The sequence below is a fragment of the Sceloporus occidentalis genome, unplaced genomic scaffold (genome assembly GCF_023333645.1).
Source record: "Sceloporus occidentalis isolate IW3139 unplaced genomic scaffold, rSceOcc1.0.p SCAF_373, whole genome shotgun sequence".
NCBI lineage: Eukaryota > Metazoa > Chordata > Lepidosauria > Squamata > Phrynosomatidae > Sceloporus > Sceloporus occidentalis.
Genome location: NW_028317353.1, coordinates 55,251 through 76,310, shown reverse-complemented (window position 1 = coordinate 76,310; position 21,060 = coordinate 55,251). Strand labels below are relative to the sequence as shown.

Here is a 21,060-nt window from a genome sequence, read left to right as displayed (position 1 = left end):
TTTCGGCTGCGTGATATAGTATATTGCCGCGCATGTTACGGCTGCGTGATATAGTATATTGCCGCGCGTGTTTCGGCTGCGTGATATAGTATATTGCCGCGCATGTTACGGCTGCGTGATATAGTATATTGCCGCGCGTGTTTCGGCTGCGTGATATAGTATATTGCCGCGCATGTTACGGCTGCGTGATATAGTATATTGGCGCGCATGTTACGGCTGCGTGATATAGTATATTGCCGCGCATGTTACGGCTGCGTGATATAGTATATTGCCGCGCATGTTACGGCTGCGTGATATAGTATATTGCCGCGCATGTTACGGCTGCGTGATATAGTATATTGCCGCGCGTGTTACGGCTGCGTGATATAGTATATTGGCGCGCATGTTACGGCTGCGTGATATAGTATATTGCCGCGCATGTTACGGCTGCGTGATATAGTATATTGGCGCGCATGTTACGGCTGCGTGGTATAGTATATTGCCGCGCGTGTTTCGGCTGCGTGATATAGTATATTGCCGCGCGTGTTTCGGCTGCGTGATATAGTATATTGCCGCGCATGTTACGGCTGCGTGATATAGTATATTGCCGCGCGTGTTTCGGCTGCGTGATATAGTATATTGCCGCGCATGTTACGGCTGCGTGATATAGTATATTGGCGCGCATGTTACGGCTGCGTGATATAGTATATTGCCGCGCATGTTACGGCTGCGTGATATAGTATATTGCCGCGCGTGTTACGGCTGCGTGATATAGTATATTGGCGCGCATGTTACGGCTGCGTGATATAGTATATTGCCGCGCATGTTACGGCTGCGTGATATAGTATATTGGCGCGCATGTTACGGCTGCGTGGTATAGTATATTGCCGCGCGTGTTTCGGCTGCGTGATATAGTATATTGCCGCGCATGTTACGGCTGCGTGATATAGTATATTGCCGCGCGTGTTACGGCTGCGTGATATAGTATATTGCCGCGCGTGTTACGGCTGCGTGATATAGTATATTGCCGCGCATGTTACGGCTGCGTGATATAGTATATTGGCGCGCATGTTACGGCTGCGTGATATAGTATATTGCCGCGCATGTTACGGCTGCGTGGTATAGTATATTGCCGCGCGTGTTTCGGCTGCGTGATATAGTATATTGGCGCGCATGTTACGGCTGCGTGGTATAGTATATTGCCGCGCGTGTTTCGGCTGCGTGATATAGTATATTGCCGCGCGTGTTACGGCTGCGTGATATAGTATATTGCCGCGCGTGTTACGGCTGCGTGATATAGTATATTGGCGCGCATGTTACGGCTGCGTGATATAGTATATTGCCGCGCATGTTACGGCTGCGTGATATAGTATATTGGCGCGCATGTTACGGCTGCGTGGTATAGTATATTGCCGCGCGTGTTTCGGCTGCGTGATATAGTATATTGCCGCGCATGTTACGGCTGCGTGATATAGTATATTGGCGCGCATGTTACGGCTGCGTGATATAGTATATTGCCGCGCATGTTACGGCTGCGTGGTATAGTATATTGCCGCGCGTGTTTCGGCTGCGTGATATAGTATATTGCCGCGCGTGTTACGGCTGCGTGGTATAGTATATTGCCGCGCGTGTTACGGCTGCGTGATATAGTATATTGCCGCGCATGTTACGGCTGCGTGATATAGTATATTGCCGCGCATGTTACGGCTGCGTGATATAGTATATTGCCGCGCATGTTACGGCTGCGTGATATAGTATATTGCCGCGCATGTTACGGCTGCGTGATACTATATTGCAGCGCTCATGACTCCAACCCAGAGTTCTTATCGCTATAGCGATGGATACAAAGTGTGTATTTAGGGGGCGACAGACATAGTTAACTGGATTTGGCCAAGTGGGGGGATTAAGCCAACCATGTGACCTCTGTGGGGTCCGTTCACTAAAAATTATCTTGAAACTGGTTGACGAGCCGATCGGCCACGCGGGCTTCAGTGGAACCATCTCAGCCTGGCGGCGGATGCTGGATCTGACCCAACGGAACTGATTCCGCCGATACATCGTAACCCGTTTCATTTCTGGGTATTTCAGGCCGGCCTGGAGCGGCTCCTGGAAAACTGTTTCCCCTCCAACCCAGTCCCGAGAGTAGAAGACGACATCGAACCCTTGGAGCAGTCGCTGGCCGCGCATGGACAGATACCGAGCCCGGCTCGCACCAGGTAAGAGGGAGCCTGCGGTGTCAGGAGGCCATAATCTGAAACCAGAGGTGCGATGTAAGGAAGCTTTAAGGAAGAGGGTGGTAGATAAGTGGAATGTCCTCCCAGCAGAGGTGGTTGAGGGGATTTAACCATGCTGAGAGGGTGGTAGATAAGTGGAATGTTCTCCCAGCAGAGGTCGTAGAGGCTAAAACATCGAGGGGATTTAAACATGCTGAGAGAGTGGTAGATAAGCGGAACAGCCTCCCAGCAGAAGGTTTGAGTCTTTGCAGCAGGAGAGACAGGTAACGAAACGGGGGCCGGGGGGCCGTGATGTCTCCTCCGGCGTATGACTGTCTCATCTCTCAGGACGGTCGGATGTCTCTTGGGGACGCCGAGGGACCGGAGAACGAACCCCGATCTTCAGTGCAAATGGGAAGGATCCGCTCTTCACAAATCCTACCTCTCGTCTCTTCACATCGACCCCGATGATAAGGTGAGACGCGGAGCGCCCCCCGCTGAACCCGCAGACCCCCGGGGCAGACCGCCGGAGTTTGCAGGGTGTAGTAGCCCGTGCCGTGGGGCCGTTGCCGTAGTGATCGTCTGAACCGGGTCGTTATTCCCGTTGCACAGGTTCACCCCCACAGGGCTAAGTTCCCTTCCGGCTCTCCGGCTCCCAGAGAGAAGCAGCCGCCCCACAAAGTGCCGAGTGCCGGCGGGAAGGAGCCCGAGCTCAAGCTCATGAAGGTGAGGTCGGGATGGGGCTTTCCTGAGCGTTCTGCCCCCCCCCCCCAGGACACAGAGATCCAGTGATCCCGCTGCATAGATCCCCGGGGAGATCGCCTATCAGGATTCTCCCCGATCCTCCCTGGGAGCTCCGCCGAGTGTAAGCCGCGTATCCCTCCGCCCCGCCGGCACTACCATCCCACTACCCTCAACATTCGGAACGGCCAGAGGGGGGCACTTGTGTTTTAGGGGTGTGGTTAGAGGCGGGCCGGGTAACTGAGGGGGGCATTTAGAAGAAGAATAATGGGGTTTATTTCCCCTGTTTAATTTATAAAGCCGTATCCTGCTGTTTCTATACACATTATCGGGGCTTTTAGGGCCGTAGAACCCTGCGATCCCCTCATACCCCGCAAACATTCTGACCGCCGAGAAAAGAGGGGCATCAGGGGAGAGAGGGGCACTGGGGGGAGGGGCATCAGGCATTTGGGGCCCAAAGAGGGACTGGCTGAACTATACAGGGACACTTGGCAGTTATTATTTTGCCTTCAGCTGTGTCTCCATGGTTAAACTGCAGATTATGCTTATTTTTAACCCCCAATCTGCTAGTTCCTCCCCGCTGCCTGCGACTCGCTTACTCTATGGAAATTGTTTCATTTTAGCCAATCACAGTCCAGTTTTGTTTGCTGGCTGCTGAGAACTGGACTGTGATTGGTGCAACTCACCAATTCCAGTAACTGGCTGAGTAAGGAATGTGGGCGGGGCTAGCATCGGCAGGAAGCGCTTGAGTGACAGCTCCCAGTTTGAACCAGTAAACATGACTATACCGGCTGCGGCTGGACGTGGTGGGAGGGGGTGACGGTCACATGTCCTCATTCCCCAAACATAGCCCCCCCGGGGGGGTGACCCTATTTTCAGGGGTCCCTCACCTGATGGTGGCTCCTGTTCCCGAGGATCGTCCCCAAATGCGCCAAACGGGATCACATGATCCCAATTCTCTTTTATCTCGATACATTTTACCCCGTCAGATACTTTGTATCCTTCCTGCTCCGTCGCCCGGAATTGGCTGGGTTTATTCCTCCCCATAACTGAGATCTGTGAGCGGATCCTTACAGGGATTGTCACGAACTCACCTACTCCGAGCGTGCGCGTGACTCGGTTCTGGTCACCTTGTGGAGGGCCGGGGTCGGAGTCCCAGCTTCAAAAGGCAAATTCATCTTATAAGACCTTTTGGCACCGAATTGGCACCGAATTAACCCCTCTCATGCTGAAATTGGCAATACCATCTCTACCTGGTAGCAAGTCCACGTATGCATTACACCAGTTGGCGTGACAGGGATCACTGTCTCTCTCTGTCATCCTGATCCCTCTCTTGATCTCTCTCACCCGTCTCTCCTCTTTGTCTCTCGCCTCTCTCCCCCTTTGACTGGTCTCTTTCCACCCCCATCTCTTTCTTTCTCACCTGTTTCTATGTCTCTCCTGTCACTCTCTCTCCACCATCTCTCTCATCTGTCTCTCTTATCTCGCTGCCTTTTTTCACCCTCATCTCTCTCTCTCTCCCTGCCCCCCCCTCTCTCTCTCCCTGTCTCCCCCTTCTCCCCCCTCCCTGCCTCTCTCAGCCTCCTCTCCTCTCTCTTTCCTCCAGTCTCCCCCCCCCCCCCATCTCCCTGCCTCTCTCAGCCTCCTCTCCTCTCTCTCTCTCACAGGTGGCGTCGGTGTCGGTCCACGTGAGCGGCTTCGGGCCGTCTCATCACCTGCAGTCTCTGTTCCATCACTGGACTCAGCCCCAGGGCAAGACGCGTCTGAAGCTGGCGTACGACTTCAACCGCAGCCTCCTCGTCTAGTTCTCTTTTCAGACGGGATCCAAACATTCTGGCGTTTTGGTAAATATGGGAGCGCCGAGAGCCGGAGATCTTTTGTCTCAGAAAAGTATATTTTCTAAAATAAAGGACAGTAATTACGGCGCAATCAGATTCCACGTCTGTCACTGAACATGCGCGAGCGCTGCACAGCACCGCAAACACCGCAACACACGTTACTGAGAGGTTTTACGTTACTGAGAGGGTGGTGGATAAGTGGAGTAACCTTGAGTCCTACACCAGTTACATAGTTACACGAGCCAGGGAAGATTGGCACATATTTCTCTAGTGTAGTGAAGGCTGATGATCGGCTCCTGGGAGGGGTTGGGGGTTTGCGTGTTTACCAGCACACGTGACACGCTAAAGAGGGAGGTCACATGTTTAGCGTTAAATGCGCAGTCTGCAGAATGAATGATCTGATTGGCCCATGGGCTGCGTGTAATCTACATGTATGTTAGAACCACATCTACTGGATACATTTACTAAGAGACACGAGAGCTTCAACGGAAATGATTTACTTTCTGTTTCTTTTACTATTTCTCTTGGAACGGATCCAGAATCCGCCGGGGCAAACAAAATGCACTGGTGCACTCCTGTTGCTATGACTACAGCACCCATTATGCAGCAGGCTCTCAGTGTGGCTCATAGGAACTGTTTTCCTCAGTGCTCAAGTGTATGGCCTACCGACAAAGCACCCACACAGCATAGCCCAGCATACAAAGGGTGTTTGGAGGGTAATAATTTTTTTCGAATTCACAGAGGCCGGCACCAAATTCTCTCCAGTTTTCACTGAGACAAAAACTACATTTTATAGTTTATAATATATAATATGAGGAATATACAGGATATAACGGGTTATAAGGACGGGATTAGTTATACGGCCGGAGAGTATATAATATATAATATGAGGAATATACAGGGATATAACGGGTTATAAGGACAGGATTAGTTATACGGCCGGAGAGTATATAATATATAATATGAGGAATATACAGGATATAACGGGTTATAAGGACGGGATTAGTTATACGGCCGGAGAGTATATAATATATAATATGAGGAATATACAGGATATAACGGGTTATAAGGACGGGATTAGTTATATGGCCGGAGAGTATATAATATATAATATGAGGAATATACAGGATATAACGGGTGATAAGGACGGGATTAGTTATACGGGGGGAGAGTATATAATATATAATATGAGGAATATACAGGATATAATGGGTTATAAGGACGGGATTAGTTATACGGGGGAGAGTATATAATATATAATATGAGGAATATACAGGATATAACGGGTTATAAGGACGGGATTAGTTATACGGCCGGAGAGTATATAATATATAATATGAGGAAAATACAGGATATACCGGGTTATAAGGACGGGATTAGTTATACGGCCGGAGAGTATATAATATATAATATGAGGAATATACAGGATATAACGGGTTATAAGGACGGGATTAGTTATATGGGCCGGAGAGTATATAATATATAATATGAGGAATATACAGGGATATAACGGGTTATTAGGACGGGATTAGTTATACGGCCGGAGAGTATATAATATATAATATGAGGAATATACAGGGATATAACGAGTTATAAGGACGGGATTAGTTATACGGCCGGAGAGTATATAATATATAATATGAGGAATATACAGGGATATAACGAGTTATAAGGACGGGATTAGTTATACGGCCGGAGAGTATATAATATATAATATGAGGAATATACAGGGATATAACGGGTTATAAGGACAGGATTAGTTATACGGCCGGAGAGTATATAATATATAATATGAGGAAAATACAGGATATACCGGGTTATAAGGACGGGATTAGTTATACGGCCGGAGAGTATATAATATATAATATGAGGAATATACAGGATATACCGGGTTATAAGGACGGGATTAGTTATACGGCCGGAGAGTATATAATATATAATATGAGGAATATACAGGATATAACGGGTTATAAGGACGGGATTAGTTATACGGCCGGAGAGTATATAATATATAATATGAGGAATATACAGGATATAACGGGTTATAAGGACGGGATTAGTTATACGGCCGGAGAGTATATAATATATAATATGAGGAATATACAGGATATAACGGGTTATAAGGACGGGATTAGTTATACGGCCGGAGAGTATATAATATATAATATGTGGAATATACAGGGATATAACGGGTTATAAAGACGGGATTAGTTATATGGGGAGAGTATATAATATATAATATGAGGAATATACAGGGATATAACGGGTTATAAAGACGGGATTAGTTATATGGGGAGAGTATATAATATATAATATGAGGAAAATACAGGATATACCGGGTTATAAGGACGGGATTAGTTATACGGCCGGAGAGTATATAATATATAATATGAGGAATATACAGGATATAACGGGTTATAAGGACGGGATTAGTTATACGGGGGGAGAGTATATAATATATAATATGAGGAATATACAGGGATATACTGTTGATGGGATGCACTGGTCCTAATTTCACCCTCTAAATTGCATCAATCTGGTAAACTTTTTCTTGGTTACATTATTTTTGATTGATTTATGAATCTCCATCATATTCCGCCGTGCTGTATATCAGGACATGGTAGATACAATAAATATAATGTAACATTCTAAACCTAAACTGTGTCCATCCTGGCTGAACAATACAAAATAAATTGTATTAATAAATGACATCTGGGGCCAGCACAGGATACGGGGAGGAATAGGGGGCGTAACGTGTCCCGTGAAATATGCGCGGCATGTCGTCGGTGCGTGTCCTGCCAGCGCCACGCCTGTAGCAGGCTCTGTGAACCCATAAAAGGCGTGGAGTCACATCCTGAGCTGGCCGGGGTGGGGGAGGACGCTCCTACATTTCACAAGCAGCAGGAAGCCTCAGCGATCTCCTTCTTGAGCACGGCCCTTGTTCCCTTTATAATTTAAGATTCAAACTGCCCCTGGCCGGCTCGAGACGTCCCGCCACAAAAAAACAACCCCAAATAATCCCCAGTCTATTATTATTATTGGTTGGATGTGATACAAATGATATTTTCCCGTTACATTGTAGCAGAAAAGCACATTTGCATCAGAGCAGAAACCACGACGCATGGATAATCCAGTCTCTGCAAATGAATTACTTTATGGAGAGCGGTGGAGAAGTGGAACAGCCTCCCAGCAGAGGTGGTAGAGGGTAATACAGTGAGGGTATTAAACATGCATGGGATAGACATACGGCTCCTGACGAGACCAACGAGGTTTGATTCTTTACATCAGGAGAAACGGGTGACTAGACGGGGGCCGATCTACCCTCACTGTATTACCCTGTACCACCTCTGCTGGGAAGCTGTTAAATGATCAGCTTCACTACTGCTGCGGACTCCAATCACGTCAAACCAGTCTGGCTCACATATTGAAAAGTGTTTTATCACCATGGCAACAAGAAACCTTTTTCATGGTTCTCCAGGCTTTGGGAACTCCTGTCATCCTCAGCTGAACAGCGCCGTAGAACAGTAAAACGCAGCCACCCCAAACGGGGCGAGAAACTAGACCCCGAACTGCATCCAGTTAGAAAAATTCATTTTATTCCAACCATAAATATTCACAAAAGGGATAAATAAAAACAAAAAAAAAATTAAGTTACTTAGGAAAATTTGAGAATCACCACACAAGTTAATAAATACAATCCCCAGATTTGGGGAGGAAAAACAAACAAAACAAAGAAAAACAAAAATATATTTGCACCATAGAAAGAAAAAACATAAAAAAACGTTCCGTGTCGCTGATAGAGAAACACCATAAACGACATAATATACCAAAAAAAATCTGATAATAAATAACGCCTCATATAAGGAGAGGGGGCAGCGACTCCGGTGGAAATTCCACAGCAGAATTCCGCTGGTTGCTATGGCGATAGAGCCAACTTTAGTGCGTCGCACCGGAATCGCTCCATTTTTACACCCCTTTACGTTTCCTTCATATTATTTACCCTAAATAAAAAAAAAAAATCTCGGGATCTAATTTAAAAATTAGAAATGCCCATATATGGTTTTAAAAATATGCAGAGTTTGTAAAATTTGTCAGAAAACCACAAAATATCTTGTATTTTTTATGGGTAAGAAAAAAAAATCAGAAAGACGAGTTTTAAGGCAATCTGAAGGATTTAAGGTTAAAATTTGTCATATTTAAAAATATAGAAATTTGCTATATATATTTATATACATTATATACACATTCGGGGCAAACGGCTCCAATGACTTCATTTACTTGTTTGTACAAAAAAAAAACAAAAAAAAAAAATGTATCTCTGAAATGCAGAATTTACAGGAACAAAAAATAAAATTGTAAAATTTTAAAATATTTAAAAATATTTCTTAATACATAGGAAGGGGTTTGAATTGCACCGGTTGTAATATGTAGGAAATTACATATTAAGTTATGACATCATACTTATCAAAGTCCTGTTTGGGTTTTTTTGCTCTGGAATTAACCCTTTGCGTCGATTGTCCTTTTTTTTTTCCACCCCAAAAGGCAACCACTGAGTTCACCCGCTCGAAATAAATAAAAATAAAAAAAATGGCCGTTATTTACAGCAGTGTCTGGTTCCGCGGGGCGCACTCAGCGGTTCTGGGCTCCCACCAAGACGTCCATTAGGTAGTCCAGGTCGCTGAGTTCCAGCACGGCCCCGGGGCCGTCGGCCGGCGGCTTGTCCCCCGGATCGTCCGCGTTGGAGAAGGCTTTGAAGTTTAGAAGGCTTGCGCTGGGCCACGGCTCGCTGTCGTACATGGAAGTGTCTATGTCTTCAAAGATGTCCTCCAGGTTGTCCCCGAGCAGGTAGGTGGAGGACGCCAGGAAGTTCGCCGGGGCCGTCAGCCGCCCCCCCGAGTCGTCCCGACCGCCCTCTCTGATGGAGCAAAGCTGGTCGTCCTCCATCAGCGGAAGGGGGGAGCTGCTGAGACCCTCGAAGTGGTTCAGGTCCTCCAGGATGGTGGAGATGGAGGAGTACAAGGAGGCGTCCATGCTGGAGAGCAGGGGATCTTCCCCGACGCTCTCCGCCTTCTTGCCCTCACTGCCGACCCCCTGGGGGTGGTCCCTCCTCGGGAGGTCGTCCGAGACCCTCCACGCCCCCGACGCCGAGGGCTCCTCCTGAAGGCGGCGGAGGGTATTGGCCACGAGCACGAGATGCCGCAGGTTGGGCTCCACGTGGCGGAGGCTCCGGTGAAGCTTCACCAAAGAGATGTTCATCAAGCAGTGGGACTGCACCGCCGGCAGCGAGCTCGGGCCCCCGCCAGCAGAGACGGCTTGTGGGCTGACGCTCTCCCCATCGTCCACCTCCGAGCGCTTCCTCTTAGTCCCTTTGGCCAACATCGGTCTGGAAGAAGAGATGAGATACGTTACGACTGCACAGCGTCGACGCTACTTCTCAGGTTACAGGAGCTAATAACCGGTAACCGGCAGCGCGACAGACACACAGGATTCCAGTGCAGGAAAGTGAGTGGCTAAGGAGAACAGCCTCCCAGCAGAGGTGGTAGAGGGTAATACAGTGAGGGTATTAAACATGCATGGGATAGACATACGGCTGCTGAATCTAAGACGAGAACAACGACTGATGAAGGTTTGAGTCGTTACAGCAGGAGAAACGGGCGACTAGACGATTTTATGTTATTTTGTAGCAGTTACAGGACCTGCGCGATCTCTTAGGGCAAAAACTCAGATCCCTGATTGGTCAATCGGTAGAATCTGGTGCTTTATGAACGATCGCATTGGAATGAGCTGAGCTCACGGCACACGCATGAACAATCCATGGCAGGGCCATTAGCCCCCTTCCCCCGGTCTGTACCTATAGAGCTCCCTCCATACGTCCTGCGCGGCCCATCTGGCAAAAAGCGTAGGGGAGGAGGTCACCAAAACATCCCCAAATCCCAGCCGTGGACCACGTGATGGCCGCTAGCCGGGTGACCCAGTCTGTATAGGAGGATGTATACAGCCCTGTATAGAGCATGACGGTATAATATATATGTGTATATATGTATATAGACCTCTGCCCTCGGAGAACTGATATCAAGGGGCCCCTGGGGGCTAGCAGGGCATACCTGGCAGATGATCCACTGCCCAGTTAGGGGTGTAAGATATGGCTATGGGGGCGTGATGTCACCCTATGATATGGTAATGAGGGCATCCAAACATCACCCAATCTCAGGCTCCGAGGGGCTGCCCCAGCTCCCACTAACCCAAATGTCACTAATTACCCCTCGTCTCCCCTGTCGCCAGGAGTTATTATAATTTATTGTTTTATATAGCGCCATCAGGCTCCGTAGCGCTGTATATAGAGTTGCATAGAAAGCAAACATCCCCGGGGTAACTCTTTACCCCACGCCAGCCTATTCTACTCCCGTGGGGAGCGCACACACATCGCGTTTTCCTCTATTTGCATCAGGTGCCCCAGCCAGTACTCTGAGTACACTATATAAACAGCACCGTGCCACGGGCCCCCGGGGGCCACACATGAGCTGTACCCCAGCTAATGCGAGTACAATATCCCCCTCCCCCTGGTGGGGCGGGTGCGTGCCCCGAGCTCCAGTTTCGGGGTACAGCTCTCGGGGCCCCGGGCAGAGAAGCTCCTCGGTGCCAACTCAGAGAGACGGACGATGCCTCACAACAAGCATCCGCCATTACCCTCCCTCCGCCTACGCACATACCTGCCCAGCCGCTCAGCAGCCAATCAGGAAACACCTCGCCGCAGCCAGTATCCAATCACAGCGTAGCATCCCACCCACACAGCAAAGCCCTGGCAGCGCAGCCACTTCGGCAGGAAGCCTGTCACAAAATGCTAAGCCGTTCAGTCTGCCGGAGCTTCGCATCGCGCTGGCCACGCCCAAACACGTTCCAATTGGGTAGAGCCAACCTGCACCAGCCAATCCGGCTACCGAGGCGTGGTTCAAATAGATTTTTTTTTTTGCCCTCCTGCCCCTGTGCGTGACTAACCGGGCGTGGGCCGGCAGGGAGTGATTCACGATTGACGTCAGGGCGGGTGCGCGGGCGGGGCCTACTGAGATTGACAGGGCAGGGTCGAAGATACGTTGTCACGGTTACAGCGCAGCAGGGGCCCCGGCTTGGCTCTGAATGTGCGCTAACATTGGTACATAGCGCGGTAAATAGTGAGCGTAGCCGTAGTGCGAGCGCGCAGCGGGCCCTGGGGCAGCGTTACCCCTCCATTCACTAAAAAAAACGAAATTTTCACCACTCTAACAAGAAATTCTACACATTACGTGACCATTTATTTTATATTGATGAAACCGTGTGATGTTTTGCGCCATTTGTGGCCCGGTTCTGATAATATTACCATATATGGCGTTTATTCTGCGGGCTTGCAGAGCTGGCGCAGTAATGGAGGCTCCGCCGCAGGCAGTAGCGCAGCACGGGTGCTCTGCGATGAGGATTAATAATGCGTGTGTTATAAGGAGAGGAAGCAGTGCTGGCTGAGGGTTATGGGAGTCGTAGTTCACAGCAGTGCGTCGGCGGGGCGGTATACATGCGCTGCACGACGCGGTCACCTGACTGTCACCTATATGAGCTTGATGGACGTCCCATTCCAAATGGGCATTAATTCATTAATTCAGGACAGTTGGGAGGTGTGCATTTAGTGAGGAAGACGGGATTGTTCCTCCCCTGTTGTTGAGTTGCTCATTGGTTCAGGCAGTGTTTGTCAGTGCTGGCGGCAGAAAAGCGCCCCCCCGAGCCCACTGGGGGTATATCCCGCGCATGGAGAGGGGCAGATGCACGTGGGGGAGGGGTGCATTTGCAAAGGGGACACCATGACAATTTAAAGGGACCGCGCAGGCATTAAAGTGCTTGGGGTGTCCCTTTAATCTCTGACTCCTCCTCGCGGGCGACATCCAGCTCGTGGATCTAACATTTAACCTTTATCCCCGGGGGTCCGGACTTTGTTGGAGAATCTGAAAGCGTTTGGAAGATGCCGGGGAGACCAGCAGCCTCTGACTACACCAAAAGACCCTGCCGGCAGATCGGCCCCATCCGGCCCCCGTCTAGTCTCCCATTTCTCCTGCTGTAAAGACTCAAACCTTAATCAGTCGTTGGTCTCATCTTAGATTCAGGAGCCGTATGTCTATCCCATGCATGTTTAATCCCCTCACTGTATTACCCTCTACCACTTCTGCTGGGAAGCTGGTCTACTTATCTACCACCCTCTCAGTAAAGTAAAACTTCCTTCCATCCCATCTGATCCCCTAGTGTAGACAGAAGGCATGTTCATTAGGCCACCGATGTCACTATGAGCGATCCTCGCTGCAGAGACAGTCCGTCTATAAAACTCCTCCCCGTTATCTGGAAATGAAACCGAAGGGACAGATATTTGGTTCCTCGTTGTAGCGTGTGCAGCGGGAAGAAGCGTGCGAGTGACACGTGAAAGAACACGCAGAGGAGCCAAAACACGGATGTGAGAGAGAAATAAGCATTTTATTATTATTACTATTTATTTTATGTTTTAGGCACCAACATATTCCATAGCGCTGTACAATTTACATATGGAGCTGTTAACAAATACAAAGATACAGTTACACAGAGACAAAGGGAGTTGGACACTTGGCCCATGAGCTTACAATCTAGCCTTACGGCTCTGCCATACAAAATTCCTGACAGGACTGATGGGCTCCTGAGGGTCCCCCTTGAGAGCTTACAATCTAAGATCTTCCTCTTATTACTTCTTCCCCACGTCATAGCCCCTGTACAGCGCCGTGGAATACGATGGCGCCATATAAAATAAGAAATAATAATTATAATCGTATGAGGTTGTGCTGTGGGCAGCCCTGACAACAGGCATGTGGTAGGAGGGCCAGTCTTCTTCAGGTGATATAAGGGGTTAATCATGTCTGCAAGGAACCACACGGGTCACATTCCTGGGATCTGCAGAACACGGATGAGTCAGGCGCTGCCTGCAGAGGCGGACGGGTAACACGCACACGCAGCCTTCCCACAAGCACCCCCTCGCCATCACAGCAACTGTTACAGGGTCACCGTACCCAAGGCTGGGTACCCCTGTTTGAGGGCTGAGGAATCACCAGTCAGTCCCTCATACGGATCGCACTCAGCTATCCACGGATCATCCAGACCACCATTCGTAGCAAACCAAGAAGAACTCTCTTTATTTACAAACACACAGAACTTATATACAATCTCAATGCAATGAGCACCGAACCCAACCCCCAATCCCATCACTCCCATCCCATCACAAATCCCATCAGTATACAGGGGATGTATCAGGTGAGGGGATTACAGAATACAATGGGTTCCCCCACCTGTGTTATCCCCCCTGTAGTGCGGGTGCCGTCTGGGCAGACAGGGCTGTGTTGGCTGATTAAGAGCCCCAGCCAGATTATAGGATCGTCTCCTTGAAGGCTGGAGCTGAAGCCACATCAGTCTCTGGGCCGGTTACACAATAATACACAATATAATATATTACCGGGTCACGGGATACGGAACCGGACACAAAAGTGCTCCGTGACCCGGCTAAACTTCATATGACACATGAGCCAGCTAGCCTGGCCCTGTCACAGATCTCCCCCTTGACCAACGGTCCGGCAGACCAGGCAGATCCTCACGGGTCTGCTGCAGGCTGTCCGAGTGGACAAAGTTCAAAGGTGCAGGCCTTAGTTCATGGCCCCCTTTGTCAGAAGCATCCATTGAAGGTGGGCCAGGGCCCTGGTTGCCCAAACGGATAGTCAGTAGTCCTCTGTGAATTGGAGGACGGTCCCAGCTCAGCCGGGGGCACATGGCTATCCCCCTCACCGGGGTAACAGGGGCACGTGGAGACTCTTGCTCCCTAGTCTTGGGAACTGAGTCTGGGGCAGCTGCCAGGCCAGGGTGGTTGCATGGAAGGAAAACCCTGCTGATCGGGCCGGGGGCACTCGGGGAACCAGGGAAACACGTAGAGGTAGTAAGCGAGGCCTCTACCGGGACACTGGAGTGACCTAGGGGACACTCTGGGACAGGAACAGGTGCCCTTACAGGGTTATTGGGCGAGCTAAGCAGCTCTGCGGGGTACTCAGGGGACCCAGGGGAATACTCCGGGGCAGGGACAGGTGCCAATACTGGACCACCGGGAGGGTTAAGCAGACCCTCGATCTTCCTCTCTGGGACAGGTGCCTCTGCCTGGGCACGGAGAGAGTCAGAGGAACACTCTGGGACAGTGACCTGGGCTTCTAGGAGGACACTTGGGGAACCAGGGATCACTTCGGAGAACACAGGGATAGGAACCAGGGCCTGCGCCAGGCTACTGAGAGGACCCAGGGAACTCGGCAGCCCCTCTGGCGTCCTCGCTAGGTTAGGGAATGGTGCCTCTACCGGGTCACTGGGGACTTCAGTGGGAACCTCTGGGGCAGTGACCCGGACTTCTCCCAGGACACTCGGGAAATCAGGGGGACAATCTGGGGCCCTGGCTTCTACGAGCATAGATAAGGGTTTGGTGAGGGGGATTGTGCCACTTACTCGGGCGGTGGGGACAGTCATCTCTTCTGCCGGGGTAGAGCAGCCAGGGTTGTTGGTGAGGACTTGGGTCGGAGCTTTTGGCTTCCTCCTCCGCTTCTTCTTGCTGGCGAGGACCTTGGTTCTTCTCGCCAGGGCAGGGGCCGCGGAGTAGGTGAAGAGGACCTCGGTCCCACTCCTGCAAGTTGTAGTACCATGCTCCCAGTCTCCTTGGAACTCCTGGAGCTCCACTCTCCGCAGCAATTCTTTATAGTCCCTCTCGAGCTGCCATTCCTCTTGGACCAGGCAATCCATAACAGCCTCCAGCTCGGGGGGAATAGCATAAACCAGGACTTCTGCACGGTTGTCCCAGATTGTATCCCTGCGGTACTGGCAGGGGCTTCCGAAGGACGAGTCAAATTGGAAGGCATCATATATCAGTCCTGGGTCGATGGGGCAATACAGCATCAGAGGGTCGCTGTGGTCTTCACCTGCTAACTGCTGGGAGAATCCCTGGTAGCGGCTCTGGAGGTCGAGCTCTGCATATATGAGACCCCTCAATTCGTCTTCCCACTCCGGCAACGGGTTCTCCCCCAGGAGTGGAACTCGTATATCCCACATTGTCCAGTACTGTGCCCAGTACGTTTCAAAGTGGGGATGGGAGAAATCATCCCTCCAGTCTGCAGGCGCAGACTCTAACTGCCATTGCTGGTGTTCCAGCTCACACACCTCGGCTGTAACCCGGTCTGTCTCAGCCTCTGGTTCTCGGAAGGGTTGGATATCCTGGTATGATATTTTGGTGGTCTGTTCCCCTAGTCTGGGAGATACAGACCCACTCTGGCTCAGTTCCCGGTGACACATTTTAATCACCCCCGTCACTTGCTCCGATGTAGCCCCTCCTGGGTACAGGGATAGGTGCCATAGAATGTTCTTTTGTAGAGCGCTCAGTCCGAGGCTCTCCTCTGGGGCATCCTGGTGCCGGTCCATCTCTCTGCAGTCCGCAATCAGAGTAGCCTTTCCTTTGCTACAAACCTCCAGGAGCTCTCTTGGTGTCTCTCGTCTGCAATCCCAGTTGGTGGTTTGGATTTCACCCAAGTCGTGGGATTCTTCCCACCGCTGCCAACCAATGTTACAGGGTCACCGTACCCAAGGCTGGGTCCCCCTGTTTGAGGGCTGAGGAATCACCAGTCAGTCCCTCATACGGATAGCACTCAGCTATCCATGGATCATCCAGACCACCATTCGCAGTAAACCAAGAAGAACTCTCTTTATTACAAACACACAGAACTTATATACAATCTCAATGCAATGTGTACCGAACCCAACCCCCAATCCCATCAGCCACATCCCATCACAAATCCCATCAGTATACAGGGCATGTATCAGGTGAGGGGATTACAGAATACAATGGGTTCCCCCACCTGTGTTATCCCCCCTGTAGTGCGGGTGCCGTCTGGGCAGACAGGGCTGTGCTGGCTGATTAAGAGCCCCAGCCAGATTATAGGATCGTCTCTTTGAAGGCTGGAGCTGAAGCCACATCAGTCTCTGGGCCGGTTACACAATAAACACAATATAATATATTACCGGGTCACAGTATACAGAACCGGACACAAAAGTGCTCCGTGACCCGGCTAAACTTCATATGACACATGAGCCAGCTAGCCTGGCCCTGTCACAGCAACGACTTCCCCGCCGTGGACACCTCAGAGATGGAGAATTTCCCATGTCTGCTAAACGCCTTGCAGGCCGGCCGGGAAAACATCCGCAGGGTGAGGATCCGTCCTCCGCCACAAAGCCTCTCGTCATCTAAAGCAACAAACGTTTGAAGGGACGCCGCGGACACCGTGTGACAGCCGAGAGCTCAGGCTCGGGGGAGAAAAAGAGAGACGGGGAAAGAGGAGAGAGAGGGCGGGAGAGAAGAGAGAGAGGGTGGGAGAGAGAGGCACACAGAAATACATAAAAGGGGGTTAATAAAGGACGGGAGGGAATTTATTCCAAAGGAGGAGAAAAATTACAACAAGAGAGCGGAATCCAACACTAGTGGAACGGACTCCCAGCAGAAGTGGTAGAGGGTAATACAGTGAGGGTATTAAACATGCATGGGATAGACATACGGCTCCTGCAGGCAGCCCGATGTTCATAAACGGCGTTTTTTTCCTCAATGCTCCATAGCAATAAACCCGGGTAATTTGACCCAATCCTCAGATTATTGCACCAAGCAGGGCATTCTCCCCACACGCAGCGTAAATAGAGCTCCTTCCAGCTGTCATCCTATAATTAGCACCATGTGCCGTCTGCCACTACAGCTGTAAGGGTTAAAGAGCATTTCTTTAGCTACACACCATGCGCGCAACCATAAAATCCTCCCCGCGGGTGACGTCCGGAGAGGCGGATCGGATGCACTTTTATTCCTAGGATTGATTTTTCTTTTTACCCCAGTTGTAGTTTTTTGCCCCATAATATAAAGTTTTCAGGCAGCTGCATATCAGCCGTTTGTATGATTCTCGCTCCGTTATCTGATCCCCGATCTACTAAACACCGCGACTCCTTATCATACTGCCTGCGGGGAGCGATAGAACGGGTGAATAAGAGCGGACGTCTCGTGTAGCGCTCAGAACACCGGCCTGCCGGGCCACGGCGTCCCTGGGTCACAACTCAGCACAGAAGGTGTAGCGCAGCTCAACTTTTATACTTGTGTAACTTGACCCCCCCACCACCACGAGAGGACCCCCCCCACACCCGAAGTTACCGCGTGTTTCAGCCAATCACAGGGGCCGCTTTGCTTTCACAGTATTTTATTTTCACTTAAATTAGAAAAATAAAAACCACACAAACAATATTCAAACATCTGTACATATTGCGTAGAATGTATCCATAAAACATTAAATACTTTGTATCCGATAGAAAAGTGTGCAAAACCAGGAGCCCCCCGGCAACTACCCCGACGATGGCTTTTAATCACTTAGCACCAGCCGACATCCGACGAGGGCCGGAGGGGCACTTACTGTCAAGGGGTATCCAACACCATGAAGTCATAGAAACCAACTTCCCCAAAGTCTGGATTTTAATGACATCTGAACTTAAAACTGAGTTTTATTTGCTCATAAAAATAAAAATTAGGGATGTAAAATTATTTTACTGCATTTGCAGTACAAAAAAAGAACAATTCAAGAAAATTGTAAAATCTCATAAAGATGACATCATAACGCGCACATTTCATATATTATCCGGAAGGTTCCGCTTTAACATTCCCGTAAACTGCTGAATTTATTACATTTAATGTAAAAAAAAACCAATTATATATTTTTTTTAATCAAGAAAACAGAGGCTTGAATTCCTTTTTTGTTCCTCCCAAAACCTGTTTTGCCCAAAAACACCATTTTCTTTCACATTGTGCGAAAATGTAAAACATTTCGTAGGATCGTAAAGGGTACAATTAACTTAAAGGCTACTTTTTTCTAACAAAAAAATTAAAATAAAAAATAAAAGCTATTTGAGGTCATTCTGTTTCCCGGATCCCACGCGAAGTATTTTAACTAACCGTTCCGGCATGATTTTTAAACAAATACCAAAATAAAAGATTCTATATTATTTTACAGATTAAAAACCTATTTTTGGCGCTCTTATCGATGTCGCTCTATAGGCCAAGTAAACCTATAGATCCACTGATAAGTACATTTTAAATTCCCCATATTCAGTCTAATTTTAAAAATTCTGCTAAAAATAACTAATTTGATTCAGAGGGGGTTGTATTCGGGGGTCCGTCCCATTCGTTCCACCTGCTTATTAATACGTCTCCGAGCGGTTGCCAAACACTTATTACCAAGTTTGTTCTTTACGTCGGGCGTTAGAAGCACCCAAAGAGGCATCATATACTAAACGAGGCGCTCACGGAAGTCCCAGCAAGTCCAGAATAATTCAAGATTTCGGTAAAGAGGGTCCGGCGGATGCTTCTGCGACAGGCAGGGGGCACGGTTAGTGCATAGAGAGGGTCGGAAGACACGAGTGCAGCCCGTCGCCCACAAACAAGACCACATAGCAGCCAAAAATTCAGTTTTTCCCATGAAGGAAAGAAAAAAAAATATTGTAAAATATATCTTTTTAAATACATGTTAAAAAAATAGCTATATAAATATTTAAAAATGACATCTTCATGGAAGATAGAACGGCAGCTCGTCCCACAGCTAGCGTTTTAACCCTCGCCGCCACAGTACAGAATTGTAAGAAAGTTACAAAAGCGAGTAACGGAATCCTCTGATTCTGAACGAGCCGTCTGGGGTCAGATACAAGTCTCTGCGTTACTTCTGTAAACATTGATACCCCCGAGGTGCTGGCAGCGGGGGGCACGGTTGCCGGAAACTTAATGTAGCCAGCGGGGGATTTTTGGCGTGTGTGCAAAACTAGCATTTGAGCGGCGGCCGCTCGTCAGCCGCCGACAGTCTTATTGCGTTGAAGACGGACCGGTCAGGAGCCCACTAGGATCTCCATGATGCTGTCGAGGTCGTTGGACTCCCGATGGCCTTTGCCCATACCGTAAGAGGGAGCGTTGCAGTAGGACTGGATCCAGACGTCTTCCGGCGCGGGTAACCGGGTGGTGGTGGTATTACTCACGAGCAGAGAGTCTCTCTCGAACACAGAGGTGTCAATGTCTGAAAACAGATCGTCGAAGGAGATGTCGTTGAGGTAGGTGGAGTTCATCACTTCGAAGCTGCCAAAGAGCGACTCCGCGGCTTTAAGGCCCTCAGACGGCCCCACCGAGGGGCTTGGAGCTTGTCTGCGGCCAGCGGGTTCTTCAGATGTGTCCATCGGGACCGGAGCATCAGAGCGGGTCTCGGCAGGGGTCTCCAGAGCCGGGGTCTCCGTTGCCACCGGGAGTTCAGGAACGGGCCCCGTACAACTTGCAGCCAGCACCAGTTGACTAAGCAGCTCGATGTCTTTGCCGTCACTAACGGCTGCCGGATTTGAATTGGCAGCCATCGCCTTCGCTGAGTCCGTACAGCCACCCCGAGGCTGCGTCTGGGACAGGGCTGGAGGGCCACCCGTTGGGGTAAACGCTGCTTTGCCGTCCGCATCTTGGCTTCCCAGCACGCGCTGCTGGAACTGCGGGCAGCTCTCGTCCAACACGTTTTCAAGCTCCTTCATGATGGTGGCGATGGCAGAAGACACTGAGAAGTCCTCGTCAACCAGAGGCAGGTTGAGGTTGGCCAAGTCTTCGGGGAGAAACGACAAGCGGTTCTCCATCTCTGCGCCAAGGCTCACGGCGTCTCCAGGAGGGGGGCCCTGCGAGTCCGAGAACGCCGCATCGGTCCACGGGCCGGCGCAGAAGACGTCGCGGCGCATCTCCTCTTGGATGATTCTCAGCGTGTTGGCGATGAGGACGTACCTCCGCAGACTGGGCTCCACCATGGTGCGGCCCTTGTTGAACTTATCCACAGACAGGTTGAACAGGGTCTGCCTGATTATGGCGTAACTTTCAGGGTGAAACGGCTCGTCCCCCTCAAGCCCCATCTCCTCCGAGTCGCAAAGCTTTCGTTTTAAGCCTCTGACTGGCATGGCCGCCTGCCAAGAAAAAAACAGAAAGATATAAAGCCATCAGTTGGCCCCAAACTTTACTAAAGCAGCTATTAACATAAAAATACATTTTCTAAGACAGCCAAGATTAACGTTACTAGTAACACGCGCAACAGAAATAAAGAAAATAAAAATTGAGAGCTTTTTTTTTTTTTTTTATAAACTAAAAAATAAAAATAAAAAAACATTTAGGGTGAAATAGTCGCCGACGTAACCCCAGTAACAGG

At 49.6% G+C, this 21,060-nt stretch overlaps 2 protein-coding genes across 2 annotated transcripts; both read right to left on the bottom strand.

The window, feature by feature from the left end:
- Positions 1–9,400: 9,400 nt before the first annotated feature.
- Positions 9,401–10,150, bottom strand: LOC149273473 (SERTA domain-containing protein 1-like). The gene has a single exon (XM_089506246.1). The coding sequence runs from the start codon at positions 10,148–10,150 to the stop codon at positions 9,401–9,403; it is 750 nt and encodes a 249-aa protein (XP_089362372.1).
- Positions 10,151–19,726: 9,576 nt separating this feature from the next.
- LOC149273472 (SERTA domain-containing protein 2-like) lies at positions 19,727–20,815 on the bottom strand. The gene has a single exon (XM_089506245.1). It carries the CDS (start codon positions 20,813–20,815, stop codon positions 19,727–19,729), a length of 1,089 nt encoding a protein of 362 aa, XP_089362371.1.
- Positions 20,816–21,060: the final 245 nt, after the last annotated feature.